This window comes from Eubalaena glacialis, chromosome 2, assembly GCF_028564815.1.
Source record: "Eubalaena glacialis isolate mEubGla1 chromosome 2, mEubGla1.1.hap2.+ XY, whole genome shotgun sequence".
NCBI classification, from domain to species: domain Eukaryota; kingdom Metazoa; phylum Chordata; class Mammalia; order Artiodactyla; family Balaenidae; genus Eubalaena; species Eubalaena glacialis.
This window is the reverse complement of record NC_083717.1, coordinates 39,125,086-39,139,304: the sequence shown is the minus strand read 5'-3', so window position 1 is coordinate 39,139,304 and position 14,219 is coordinate 39,125,086. Positions and strand designations below refer to the sequence as shown.

The 14,219-nt window shown below is 37.3% G+C and overlaps 1 protein-coding gene and 1 pseudogene across 3 annotated transcripts in view; both read left to right on the top strand.

The window, feature by feature from the left end:
• The window catches only part of FANCI (FA complementation group I), a 79,914-nt gene that overhangs the window by 44,593 nt on the left and 21,102 nt on the right, over nt 1–14,219 (top strand). For all 3 annotated transcript variants that reach the window (XM_061179953.1, XM_061179952.1, XM_061179954.1), the window contains exons 15-20: nt 479–609; nt 1,071–1,141; nt 1,997–2,111; nt 3,662–3,784; nt 9,492–9,560; nt 13,631–13,732. In XM_061179953.1, the coding sequence (XP_061035936.1) occupies nt 479–609; nt 1,071–1,141; nt 1,997–2,111; nt 3,662–3,784; nt 9,492–9,560; nt 13,631–13,732 (611 nt within the window). The remainder of the gene's footprint in view (nt 1–478; nt 610–1,070; nt 1,142–1,996; nt 2,112–3,661; nt 3,785–9,491; nt 9,561–13,630; nt 13,733–14,219) is intronic.
• Nucleotides 8,220–8,904, top strand: LOC133084958 (YEATS domain-containing protein 4-like; annotated as a pseudogene).

Here is a 14,219-nt window from a genome sequence, read left to right as displayed (position 1 = left end):
ATCATTCTATTACTTCTTTCATTCTTTTAAAATATTTTTTTCTTGACTTCCAGCTAAATTAACATTCTTGAAGGAAGAGAGACCAGGTTTTGTGCTTTTGAATATTCCTTATAGGACCATATTATTATGCTTGCACATAATAGAAATTAATAAATATTTATTGATTTATTTCAGTTTGGAAATATGAAGACAATGTGTGCTACTTATTCAGGCAGTATAATGGGTTTCTTCCTTTCTTTTAGACAGTTTAATTTTTATAGTCTTATACTATCACCAGAAGAAATTTTACAAGTATCCTGGTTACATTGACCTTAAAGTATTAATATATAGAATCAGAAGAAATCTATATTGCAGTGTACTTGACTTATTTGAGAAAGAAACAAAAAACTTTTTACCATTTCTTTCTCCATTTTATGTTCCTTTTATTTGAAACGTTTTTAGTTATTTGAGGCAACTGATTATAGATTCTGTTTTTCAGACCTGCTTTCAAATATCATCATGTATTCACCCTTAGTTCTTCAAAGTTGTTCTTCTAAAGTCACAGAAACTTTTGACTATTTGTCCTTTCTGCCCCTTCAAACTGTACAAGGGCTGCTGAAGGCAGTGCAGGTAAGTCTTGACTCCTAAGGAGCTTACCACAGCTGAGGTTGAACTGCCGAGTGGAGGTCTGATGTATTTCTTACACATATGTACCTGTAAGAAATACTGTTTCCCTTGATTCTAGAACATAAAACTTTCTATTAAAATAGAGTCTATTTTCCAAGTTTACCCCCTCTTCATAGTGCTATTCTCTCCCCTTTGATTCAGTTTCAAGTTAGTGAAGTAATTGAAAGGCTCTTAGGAAATTATTAATTGAGGACAGTAGGTTTAAAGGTATTCACAACTAGTTTCAATTTAGCATTTCAAAATATAAAATTGTCCTTATTACTAAGTGTAATAAACAATGCAACTTGTTTATAAAACAGAGCCAAACTTTCTTATAAAAGCCAAATGGTAACAGTATTGAGTAGAAATGTGCTAAGGCTAATAAACAAATTGCTGTTTTTACCTACTGATTCTTCCTCTTTCAGCCCCTTCTAAAAGTCAGCTTGTCAATAAGAGACTCCTTGATACTTGTCCTTCGGAAAGCTATGTTTGCCAGGTATGTAGCCACCCATGAGATCTGAGGAAGTGATGTTTCCTAATGTTACTTAGAGTCCTCTCTGCAGTCATCTCTAGTACAACCTGTTCACAGCAGTCATGCAAATTCCTAACCCAAGCTAGAGATGATAATACCATCTCCTAAAGATATTATGAGATGGGTAATATGTGGGAAGCATTTGTTACTTTAAGGATAAGATACCAAATTAATATCACATTGGCCATATTATAATACACTCATGGATATTCAGAGGAGCAACTAGTAAGTAGCCATATGCTATTTATCCCTATTCTAGAATTGACAGTTTGTTGTTACTCCTTACCCAAAAGCATGTCTGATAGGCCAAGGTTGTAGACTGTAGCATCTATAACATGAATTAATCATTGAGCCTCAGTGAGATGAGTGTATCATTTTTCTGGATGGAGGGTTTATAAGGCACCAAGCACTGCACTCCTCTATGAAGAAAGGAAGTGCTCCTTTAAACTCAGAGAAAATCAGCAATTTCCTTTGCTATATTTAGTACTTACATTTGAGTTATCAACCCACTGTACAGCCTTTCAGCACTCTTGTTCTCATTTCCCTCATAGACTTGTCAGCAGGATAGAGGAAAGTATACATAGTGTCATGAGGTTAAGTAGATAATGCAAAATTCAGCTGAATTCCTATACTACTAATTGCTGTGAACAGCCGATGCCTTATTTTGAGTATATAAATTCAATTTATTTTGCTCTGTGCTTCACTGTTTATACATATTCCCTTCCTGTACAGAACTAACTGAATTTTTCTGACCCAGAAGCCTATTCCTGTGAAATCAGTACTGTTTGGTAACTTCTTCTGTGTCTATTCCTGAGCTAGCCAGCTTGATGCCCGAAAATCTGCAGTTGCTGGGTTTTTGCTGCTCCTGAAGAACTTTAAAGTTTTAGGCAGCTTGTCGTCTTCTCAGTGCAGTCAGTCTATTGGTATTAGCCAGGTAAGGATTTTTTTTCACACCAGCTTATAGTGTGTGCACTGATGCAGGAGCTGATGATGTGCAGACTCTTTTCTTTTACTCCTGTTCTGGTTGTACAAATGATCCTGAAACTGAGAGTCTGATGATGATGATGATGATGATATCAGCCAACACTTTTTAATGGAAAATTTGCTGTGTGTTAACTGTGCTTTTCAATATGGTAGTCCCTAGCCTCAAGGTGGCTGTTGAACTGAATATTGATTGAAATGTGGCTAGTTCAAATTGAGTGTTGCTCTATGTGTAAAACACACACTGGATTTTGAAGACTCTGTGTGAGATAAAAGAATGTAAACTATCTCATTAATAATTTTTTATTTTGATTATGTGTTGAGATAATATTTTGGCTGTGTTGGGTTAAATAAAATATTAAAATTAATTTCACCAGTTTCCTTTTACTTTTTTGATTTGGCTACTAGAAAATTTAATATTGTATATGTGGCTTGCATTTGTGATTTGTATTGTGTTTCTACTGGACAGCACTGTGCTAGACTCTATGCTAAGTGCTTTACATTTATTTTCTCATTTAATCTTCACGGCAATTCTCTGAGGCTAAATACTGCTATTGTCCCCAATTTTAATAGTTTATTTACTTTGCACATCTATTAAAACCTGTAACCTGAGAAAACAAAACTTTTTACAGTAATTTGATAATCTAGGTTTTGCAGCAATAAAATTGTCTTTGTCATTTAAATTCAGTAATATATGATTTGTAAATAAGAGACATATCTGTTTACCAGTTTCATTAAGAATCCTTTATTGCTCTGGTATAACTATACAAAACTTTTGTTTATAACATATGGCATAGATTAAATATTATTAACACTGGGTATCATTTATGTATTGTTATTATTCCCAATTTAAGGGTAAGAAAACTGAGACTGAGAGAGGTTAAATAACTTGCCCAAGGTGATATGGCCAGTAATGGGTAGAACTGGGATTTGACCTCAGTCAGTATTAACTTCCTCACTAAGATGCCTGAAGTAAGGATTAGGAGTTCTTGGTCTATAATGGCTGAATTTATTATGTGAATCAAACAAGCAGTGTTATTCTTTGTCAAGTCCATATCTAAACAAAACAACTACCTACCTCTAAACCTCTCAGGAGTTCACGGAACCAAAAAGAGCTCAATTCTTCTAGCTATTGAAGACATTTAAGGAAGTCTTTTAGACCTTTTATGTAAAATCAAGTTTATTATGACTACTGAATTCTAGAGGCATGAAATAATCTGTGTGCCTTCCTAAGCAGGTGACATTGCCAAGGAAAATCTTAAGGAATAAGGAAGAGTTAATTTTTTTAAGTGCTTGAAAATTCTCTTAGTCCAAACTAGAATAAGAGTGATAACTTATCATGGCCTAATAATGATTATAATGTCGGCCTCAGTCCTGGGTTTTGGCATATGGGGAAAGCTAAATGTAAGGTTCTTTGACCAAGTACATCCGCTCATTTTACCCCCTTAATAGAAACTACTTACTCTGGTAAGATAGACATGAACTGGCCTCTCTTCTTTTCAGGTCCATGTGGATGTCCATAGCCGTTACAATTCTGTCGCCAATGAAACCTTTTGCCTTGAGATCATGGATAGTTTGCGGAGATGCTTAGGCCAGCAGGCTGATGTTCGACTCATGCTTTATGAGGTAAATCAGCAGAGTAAAGAGATGTAGTACTTCCCTCCCCAACTCCACTAATAATCCTTTTAATTTTAATAATTTTTTTTCTGATTATCAAAGTACAGTAGATATGCTCTTATTTAATGCAGTTAGGAGCAGTAGTTAGTGATGCTTAGCCAAAAAGTCGTTTAAGGTGAGGAATCATAAAGAATAGTTAAAACACCTTAAATGTTTTATTTTAATTTGAAATATTTAAATGTACTGTTAATTTACCAGTCTTTTGTTTTAAGGCCAAGTTCTTTTGGTTTTGAGTATGAGTCTGCCATTTGGAACTTCCTGTCTCTCAAACAAACCATAACTTTAATGTATTGCCTATAATTTCAAGTTTTTGCTTATGTAAAGTAGGATAAAAACTTTAAGACACTTCAGATACAGTCTTAGTATAGAAATCTTCTAGATATGTTCAGTTTTTCCCCTAAGTTTTTAGAATTGTCTTACCCCTAATTCATCAGAAATTGGTTTTAGAGATTTACTTTTATTAAGTCTTTCCAAAACATTCAACTTAGTTTTTATAAAAACAACTTCTCTTTTTTTTGTTGTTGTTGTTGTTGTTGGCCATGCCACATGGCTTGTAGGATCTTAGTTCCCCGACCAGGGATTGAACCTGTGCCCTCGGCAGTGAAAGTGTGGAGTCCCAACCACTGGACGGCCAGGGAATTCCCAGAAACAACTTCTTTTTCGTTTTGCACTTGGTTTCCAACAGTTTACAGAATGTCTGGTTAGATCACATAATTAACAATGATGGTACAATTAGCAAAAACTGAGTGGAACAAATATTACTACTGACTTGTGATTAGGATATAATTCAGCCAGTGGGAACAAAAGTTTGCAGTCATGAGGGATTGCACTACGATTGCTAGCATTTAGTATGCTGTGTACTTCAGCATACATATTTCATAGGATGGAGAGCATTAGATAATCTAGCAAGTAGATTAAGTGGAAGTCATTTCAGAGAACAGCTATTGTAATACTTTTATTTGCTCTTTTTAAAATAACATTTATTGAGCTACAGTGGTTGCCAGGCACTGTACCAGACATCGGATTTTTCAGGTTCATTGTAGAAAATACAGGAAAATATTTTTTTAAATATTATTACTAATCCCAGCACTTATACATGTATATTTATACAAAATTGGAATCATAAGATTTATCTAGCTTTTATGTCTTAATATTATGTTGTAAGTATTTTCCCATTTCATTAAATGTTCTTTGATACATAATTTTTAATGCTAAAAAGTGTTCTTTATGTATACAGTAATTTATTTAACTGTTTTGGAGCATTTCCGTTGTTTCTAGTTTTTCACCATGAATGTTGTTGTACCTGAATATTTGACCACATTGCTGGGTTAAAGATTAGAACATTTTAGGTTTCCCTAGTAGCACAGTGGTTGAGAATCTGCCTGCCAATGCAGGGGACACGGGTTCGAGCCCTGGTCTGGGAAGATCCCACATGCCGCGGAGCAACTAGGCCCGTGAGCCACAACTGCTGAGACTGCGTGCCTGGAGCCTGTGCTCCGCAACAAGAGAGGCCACGATAGTGAGAGGTCCGCGCACCGCGATGAAGAGTGGCCCCCACTTGCCACAACTAGAGAAAGCCCTCGCACGAAACGAAGACCCAACACAGCCAAAAATAAATAAATAAATTAAAAAAAAAAAAAAGATTAGAACATTTTAAAGTCTACTGGCATACTCAGGCAAGCATTGAATTTTTTTTTAATAATTAAAAATATCTTGGACTTCCCTGGTGGCGCAGGGGTTAAGATTCCGCCTGTCAATGCAGGGGACACGGGTTCGAGCCCTGGTCCGGGAGGATCGCACATGCCGCGGAGCAACTAAGCCCGTGCGCCACAACTACTGAGCCTGCGCTCTAGAGCCCGCGAGCCACAACTACTGAGCTTGCGTGCCACAACTGCTGAAGCCGGCATGCCTAGAGCCCGTGCTCCGCAACAAGAGAAGCCACTGCAATGAGAAGCCCACGCATCGCAACGAAGAGTAGCCCCTGCTCGCCGCAACTAGAGAAAGCCCACACGCAGCAAAGAAGACCCAACGCAGCCAAAAATATACAAATAAAAAATTAAAAAAAAAATCTTTGTTCCACATTCATTTGTGGTAAAACTCTCAGACGCTCTTAGCAAACTAAGATCAGAGGGGAATTCCTCAACCTGATAAAGGGTGTCTATGAATCCTACATCTAATATAAATAGTGAGAGACTTAATGCGTTTCCTCTTCGATCAGGAACAAGGATAGTTGTCCTCAAAACTTTTATTCTGCATTAAAGTGAAGGTCTGATCCAATGCAGCAAGGCAAGAAAAAGAAATAAAGGCACACAGATTTGAAAGGATAAAGTAAAGCTGTGTTGTTCACTTAGTGTACATAGACAATATCAAAAAGTCTGCGAAAAATGAGTTTAGTAAGGTGGTAGAATACAAGATCAATAACCATGCAAAAATCAATTATAGTTCTATTTTCTAGCAATGAACAGTTTGGAATTGAAAGAAAGCAAAATTTATAGTAGATAAAAAAATACTTAAGGATAGATTCAACAAAATATGCACAAGATATGTACACTTGAAGACCTCAAAATAGCTGAGAGACATTAAAGAAGAATTAAATAAATAGAGAGATATGCAATGTTCACAGATGAGAATGCTTAATATTGTTAATGTTTTTAAGTCTCAGAAATATCTGTAGATTCAATGAAATCCCAGGCTTTTTTTGTAGAAATTAAGAAGTTGATTGTCAAATTTATGTGGGGCTTCCCTGGTGGCGCAGTGGTGAAGAATCCTCCTGCCAGTGCAGGGGACACAGGTTTGAGCCTTGGTCCGAGAAGATCCCACATGCCGCGGAGCAACTAAGCCCGTGCGCCACAACTACTGAGCCTGCGCTCTAGAGCCCGTGCTCCGCGACAAGAGAAGCCACCACAATGAGAAGCCCGCGCACAGCAACGAAGAGTAGCCCCCACTCTCTGCGACTAGAGAAAGCCCACGCACAGCAACGAAGACCCAGTGCAGCCAAAAATAAATAAATAAATTTTAAAATATATATAATAATAATAAAATTTATGTGGAGTGTAAACCACCTAAAATGAACAAAACAATTGAACAAGTATAAAGTTGGTCAGTTGAGTTTTTTCTTTTTTTTTTTAATTAATTTATTTTTGGGCTGCGTTGGGTCTTCATTGCTGCACGCAGGCTTCCTCTAGTTACAGCGAGCGGGGGCTACTCTTCGTTGTGGTGCGCAGGCTTCTCATTGCAGTGGCTTCTCTTGTTGCGGAGCACGGGCTCTAGGTGGGCTTCAGTAGTTGTGGCACACGGGCTCAGTTGCTCCGCGACATGTGGGATCTTCCCGGACCAGGGCTCGAACCTGTGTCCCCTGCATTGGCAGGCGGATTCTTAACCGCTGCACCACCAGCGACGTCCCTGGTCAGTGGAGTTTTGACGGAGATCCCAAGGTAATTCAGTGGAGAGAGGATGGTCTTTTCAACAAACGGTGCTGGAACAATTGTTTGTTGTATTGGGGGTCCCCAAAACCACCTCTGTGTTTAAAGATTTCTTTAGAAGAACTGATAAAACTGAGCATAAATTTGTTCTCATGGCTGAGATTTAGAGTTAAAGGATACAAAGCAGAAAACAGCAGAGGCGAGAGGCACATAGGGTGAAGTCCACAGGAGACCAGGTGCAAGCTTCTAAGAGTCCTCTCCAAGTGAGATTGCACAGGATGCACTTAATTCTTCCAGCAAATGAGTTGTGATAACATATGCAAAGCATATTCAAATAAGTTGTGATAACATGCAAAGCGTATTCTACTAGGGAAGCTTATTAGCACCCAAGGTTTTTTATTGGCAGCTGGTCACATAGGCACCCTTACTTAGCATGTACCATAATTCCTAACTCCCAGAAGGAAATCAGGTTTTCAGCATAAACTATATTGTTTGTACAAACAGTTTAGGCACAGGAAGCTTCTCATTGTTTAGGGAGTTTTATATCAGTATAGGAAAAAACTGTTTACCAGCCAAATTCCCAGCCACCAGCCAAGGGCCAACCTTGGAAGCAGACCTTTCTAAGGATAACAGTCTCAGACCACTGTGTTAATAACTCTTTTCTGCACAGTCAAACATATTCAAAAAAAAAAAAACTCCATCTTACCTACCTCCAAATTTTAAAAATTATCTTGTAGCTGCCACCCTTCCCGTCCTGCTCTCCTCCCGCGTGGGGCTGAATGGGCTTCCGCGACACCCTCTGCCGTGAGGCGTTGGCGATTCCTCAGCACCCCGAGCACTGCTGACTCGTCTTCCTTCGGCCAGAAACCCTCCTCCTTGGGCCCGCGCGGGAGGAGCGGAGCGGCGAGTCCGCTGGCCCCAGTCTCTTTCCCTGGCAGTGGTGGCTTCTTCTGTAGGACAGTATGTTCAAGAGAATGGCAGAATTTGAGCCTGACTCCGGCGGGAGAGTGAAGGGGGTTACTGTCGTTAAACCAATAGTTTATGGTAATGTTGCTCCGTATTGTGGAAAGAAAAGAGAAGAGGATGGGCACACCCATCAGTGGACAGTATATGTAAAACCATACAGAAATGAGGATATGTCAGCATATGTGAAGAAAATCCAATTTAAATTACATGAAAGCTATGGCAATCCTTTAAGAGTTGTTACTAAGCCTCCATATGAAATTACTGAAACAGGTTGGGGTGAATTCGAAATAATCATCAAAATATTTTTCATTGATCCTAATGAAAGACCTGTAACCCTGTATCATTTATTAAAGCTATTTCAATCAGACACCAATGCAATGCTGGGAAAAAAGACAGTGGTTTCAGAGTTCTATGATGAAATGATATTTCAAGACCCAACAGCAGTGATGCTACAATTATTAACAACATCTCATCAGCTTACCTTAGGAGCCTATAAGCATGAAACAGAATTTGCAGAACTTGAAGTGAAAACCAGAGAAAAATTAGAAGCTGTGGGGAAAAAAAACAAACTTTGAAATTGCAGAGCTTAAAGAGAGATTAAAAGCAAGCCGTGAAACTATAAATTGTTTAAAAAATGAAATCAGGAAACTCAAAGAAGATGATCAGACAAAAGAAGTATAAACAGTTCTGAAGAGAACTCGTTAGGAAGTGAAACTAAAAATAAGGTGGAGTTTAAAGGAGAGATGGACTACAAATACTGCGATGTTTCTTAGAGGAACTGCACATACAGTTGTCAGCCATAGATTTCTCAGCAATGGGGTCAAAGTATTTGTACTTTACAAGCAATCTTTAATGTGAAATATATCTGTATAATGCTGTATAGGCATTTTATCAACCCATTTCGGGGTAGTTCTGTGATACTAAGCACAATTTTAAAACATTTTTACTGCATTGTATGTATAACTTATCCTTTTGACAGACATCAAAATTTCATTATAAAGTATAACTTGTACAAATTTTGTACTTCCCTAGTAGTTAAATTAGTGGTAAAATTAATGTGTATATTTAATTTCTTAAGTTCTTACCTGCCCCCGTCCCAACTCTTTTGTATCTGATGTGCCCAGTGAGCACTCTATAAATGTAGTTTACAGATGCTGGGAAAAAAAAAAAAATTACCTTGTAATGGATCATAGACCTAAATCTGTTAGGATATTGTTGTTCATTTATTCATCAAAGAGCTTATTTGTCCTCTGTTTGATTCCTTTTAGGGGTTCTATGATGTTCTTCGAAGAAATTCTCAGCTGGCTAATTCAATCATGCAAACTCTGCTCTCACAGGTAAAATGTATTTTTATGGATATAAGGGAACAGATACTAAGGCATTAAGAGGCGATTGACATTCTTCATAATTTTCAAAATATGAAATAGTTCCCAACTAGTGCAGTGGTACATTGTGACCATGCCTGAGGTATGTGATGCTATTTCATGTTGTTTTATTTTAATCACCACTTATTGCCATTATCTGACAGTTATCCCTCTCAGTTAACAGTCTACATCCTAAGTTAGAAGGACGTTCTGAAGAACCATTTGTACAGAGGCCATCAGCAGCTTTATCTGTTACGTTTACTTCTGAAAGAAGAAAAAGAGAGATTTGGAGAAAATATAGCACAATATTGACATTTGTTAAATCTGAGTGACATATTCATGAGTGTCTATTAGGTTATTTTCTGTATTTCTCAGTTTTAAAAAAAGCTTTAAATTATGAAATATTTCAGAGGATTATCAAGATGAGAAGAATTCAACTGGAGAATATCTGCTGTAAATAAGACCTTTTACTCAACGTTTATTCATTAAGCATTTATTTGAATGTTTTTTTAATAACAGTTTAATAACAGTTTTGTGGTGATATAATTCACATACCATGCAGTTCACCCATTTAAAAAAATATAACTCATATATTTGCAGAGTTGTGCAACCATCACCATGATCAATTTGAGAACATTTTATCACCTCAGGAAAAAAAAACCCTACACCATTTAGCTACCACCCTCTAATTCTCCCATCCTTCCCCCAACCTCCTACCCCTAAGCAATCACTTATCTTCTTTCTGTCTCTATAGATTTGCCTATTCTGGACATTTCATGTAAATGGAATCATACAGTGTGTGGTCTTTTGTGACTGACTGCTTTCACTTAACATGATGTTTTCAGGGGTCATCCATGTTGTAGCATGTATCAGTGCTTCATTCCTTTTTATGGCTAAATAATATTTCATTACATGAATCTTTTTATATATTGAGAGAGTTCAAGATACTATTATGTACTAATAGTAATAACTACAGTACCTAATGTTTAGCACTTATAGAAGGCCAAGCAATTTATGCAGCACTGTATGGTGGATGATCTCATTTAGTCCTCACAAAACCCTGTGAAATAAGAACTGTCATCTCCATTTTACAGATTTATATTTTAAGAGTCTGAGAGGTTAAGTAATTTAATTTGCCCAAGGTCACACAGTTAATTAGCGGCAGAGCTGGGATTTGAACTCAGATCGTCTAGCTCAAGAGTCCAAGCATGTTTTTCTCCTGTTTGGAGTTGATTACGCTTTTTGGATCTCTAAGTTGATGCTTGTCACCAAATTTGAGAAATGTCCACTGATTATTTCATCAAATATTTTTTTCTATCCCCCTTTTCTCTCCTTTCCTTCTGGGACTTCATTTGTATGTATGTTGGAATGCCTGATATTGTTCCACAGATCTCTGAGAGTTGGCTCATTTTTCCTCAATGTTTTTACACTATTTTCTTCAGATTTGATATTTTCCTGTAATCTATCTTCAAGTTTACTTTCTCCTCTGCCATTTCAGATCTGTTGTTTTACTCTTGAATGTATGTTGAATTTTATCAAATACATTTTTGTATCTATTGAGATGACCGTTATGATTTTACTCCTTTAACCTATTACTGTGATGAATTATATTATTTAATCTTTTAAAACAACGTGGCGGGGGGACTTCCCTGGCGGTCCAGTGGTTAAGACTCCGCACTTCCAACTGCAGGGGGCGCGGATTCCATCCCTGGTCATCAGGGAGCTAAGATCCTGCCTGCCGTGTGGCACGGCCAAAAAAAAATTGCATTCCTGGGATGAACTCAAATTGATGATGATATATTACCTTTTTTATACACTACTGAGTTTGGTATTCATTTAGGACTTTTACATATATGTTTATAAGAGGGAATGGCCTGTAATTTTCATTTCTCATACTGAACTTCCTTGGTTTAGTATGAGCTTAATAAAATGATTAGGGATGTTCCCTCTTTTTCTAGTTTATGTAAAATTTGAAATTGTCTCTATTTCCTTTTTTCCATTTTTTCCCTTAACTTTTTTCAAAGTTATATGTTATCTTTCTTTAAACTTTCAGCTAAATTTTTGGCTTTTGATTTTTCGGACTACACAAGTAGTGTGAATTCTAGCCCCATCTACATTTGGAGACTGGCTTGTGGTTAGAAAGTCCCAGGAGAGACATTTTTCCCCCTTCACCTAAAGTCAGGGGTCAGTTAGGCAGGTACATATCCCTCTACCATCTTCCTGCATGTGGTGGATTTATTTTTTAGGTTTATCCACTAAGAATATCTCCTTCTGAGAATTCGAGCTTTATGTGAAGGTTTCTGATCCAACCTCCACCCCATGAGGGCCCTAGGCTTTGTCTTTAATTTCATGATTCCTTTTTACTTTCCTTTTCCTTTCCTCTTAGCTATCTATTTAATAAATACGTCTATATAAAATTTTTAATGCAATATTATTTACTGTTCTTTACCATGAGGATTTCTCTAAACCCTAGTCCACCATTTTGCTATAAATGGAACTGCTCTTTCTCTCCCTCTCCCTCCTTTTTATGCCATTGCTTTGTGATAATTCTGCTAAAGAAGCTCCATTTGAAAGTAAGGTCTCAGATGTGGAGAAATTATTGGAAGGTCCTATACTATTCATCAAAAGCTTTTCAGTGGGCCTTGGGCCTGATCCTATATAAAATTTGTATCCTGTTATATTGTGTCTATCAAACTGTAATGATCAGTCCATCTACATTTGCACATTTAACATCGCAAATTATGACTGAAGGCATAGACCAGTGCTTCCCAACTTAGGTTAGTATGTGGACCTGTAAAGTTCTACAGACTCCAAAAGTTAAAAAAGAGAAAAATGATAACTAACTTTTTTTTTAATGGAAGTATAGTTGATTTGCAATGTTGTATTAGTTTCTGGTGTACAGCAAAGTGATTCAGTTATATATATATTGTTTTTCATATTCTTTTCCATTATGATTTATTACAGGATATTCAGTATAGTTCCCTGTGCTATACAGTAGGATCTTGTTGTTTATTTATCTTATATACAGTAGTTGGTATTTGCTAATCCCAAAGTTGTAATTTATACCCCCTCTTTCCCCTTTGGTAGCCATAAGTTTGTTTTCTGTGTCTGTGAGTCTGTTTGTTTTGTAAGTAAGTTCATTTGTATCATATTTTAGATTCCACATATAAGTGATATCATATAATATTTGTCTTTCTCAGTCTGACTTACTTCACTTAGTATGATAATCTCTGGGTCCATCTTTGTTGCTGTAAATGGCATTATTTCATTCTTTTTTATGGCTGAGTTAACTAACAGTTTTTTGAGTTCTGTTATGTGCCAAGTAGTATTTGAAGCTCCTTACGTGTGTTAGCATGTTTAATCCTTATACGAATTTATACATTTATATTAATAATATCCTCATTTCACAGATGAGGAACCAAGGCATGGATACCTTTATTGAATTAATAAGTGGTGGTACTGGGATTTTAGACTCAGCCAGTCTGACTCTAGAGCCTATATTCTTTTTTTTTTTTTTTTTTTTTTATTTATGGCTGCGTTGGGTCTTCGTTGCTGTGGCAGGCTTCCTCTAGTTGCAGCGAGGGGGGCTACTATTGGTTGCGGTGCGCGGGCTTCTCATTGCGGTGGCTTCTCTTGTTGCGGAGCACGGGCTCTAGGCCTGCGGGCTTCAGTAGTTGTGGGACGTGGACTCAGTAGTTGTGGCTCCCAGGCTCTAGAGCACAGGTAGAGCCTATATTCTTAACCTTCAAGCTATCCTGAAAATGCTGATTGCCTATACAAATTTAGAAATTGGTGTGAGAGAGTACGATGTTTTATAGGAGAGGTTATGAAGTAGAAATAGGAGAGAAGATCTCAGTCAGTACAGTGCCTAAAGCAAGGGCAAAGGATATGGTTGAGCCAAAGCAACACAAATTTTGCTGCAGTGTTCTTTGGACAGTTGGGAAATAATGTCTTAGAAAGCATTAAAGGTGCCATTAGCTTGACCCGCTAAAAAAGTGAAAAACATTCATAAGCCATGGTATCTTTTTCCTTACTATACACAGTTAAAACAATTCTATGAGCCAGAACCTGATATGCTGCCACCTCTGAAATTAGAAGCTTGTATTCTGACCCAAGGAGATCAGATCTCTCTACAGGAACCACTGGTGAGACTTTTTTCGCTCCTCCCAGAACCATTATTTTTACTCTTAAGTAAAACTATCAGCCCTGTTGATATGGTTGATCTTCAGAAACAGATACCTTCCCCTGTGAAGCGCTCTTCCTGGTACTCCCAATGAATTTTTACTCTTAACTCTTACCTGCTTATCTTTTCTGACCCATCTTCACCTTGGTTTTCTTGGTAAGATATCTGCATTAGCACTTTACTAAATCAAGGCATCCATTGTTTCTCCCAAGGAGCATTTTATCTCCCGTTTATGGCTCTTTGATTACATATACTAAATAAATATACTTTAGAATGGAGAGAAGGAGGCTGCCCAGAAGCAGATGAACCCAGGGGACCTGCTCCATTAGTCTGGGGTATATGATTTAGGCTGAGCTAAGAATTGGCATTCTGTCGAACCTTCAGAGGAACTAGGACAGGTTGGTTTTCTATTCTAGTTGTCTAGCCTCAGAAAGAGAAGAAAAGATAAA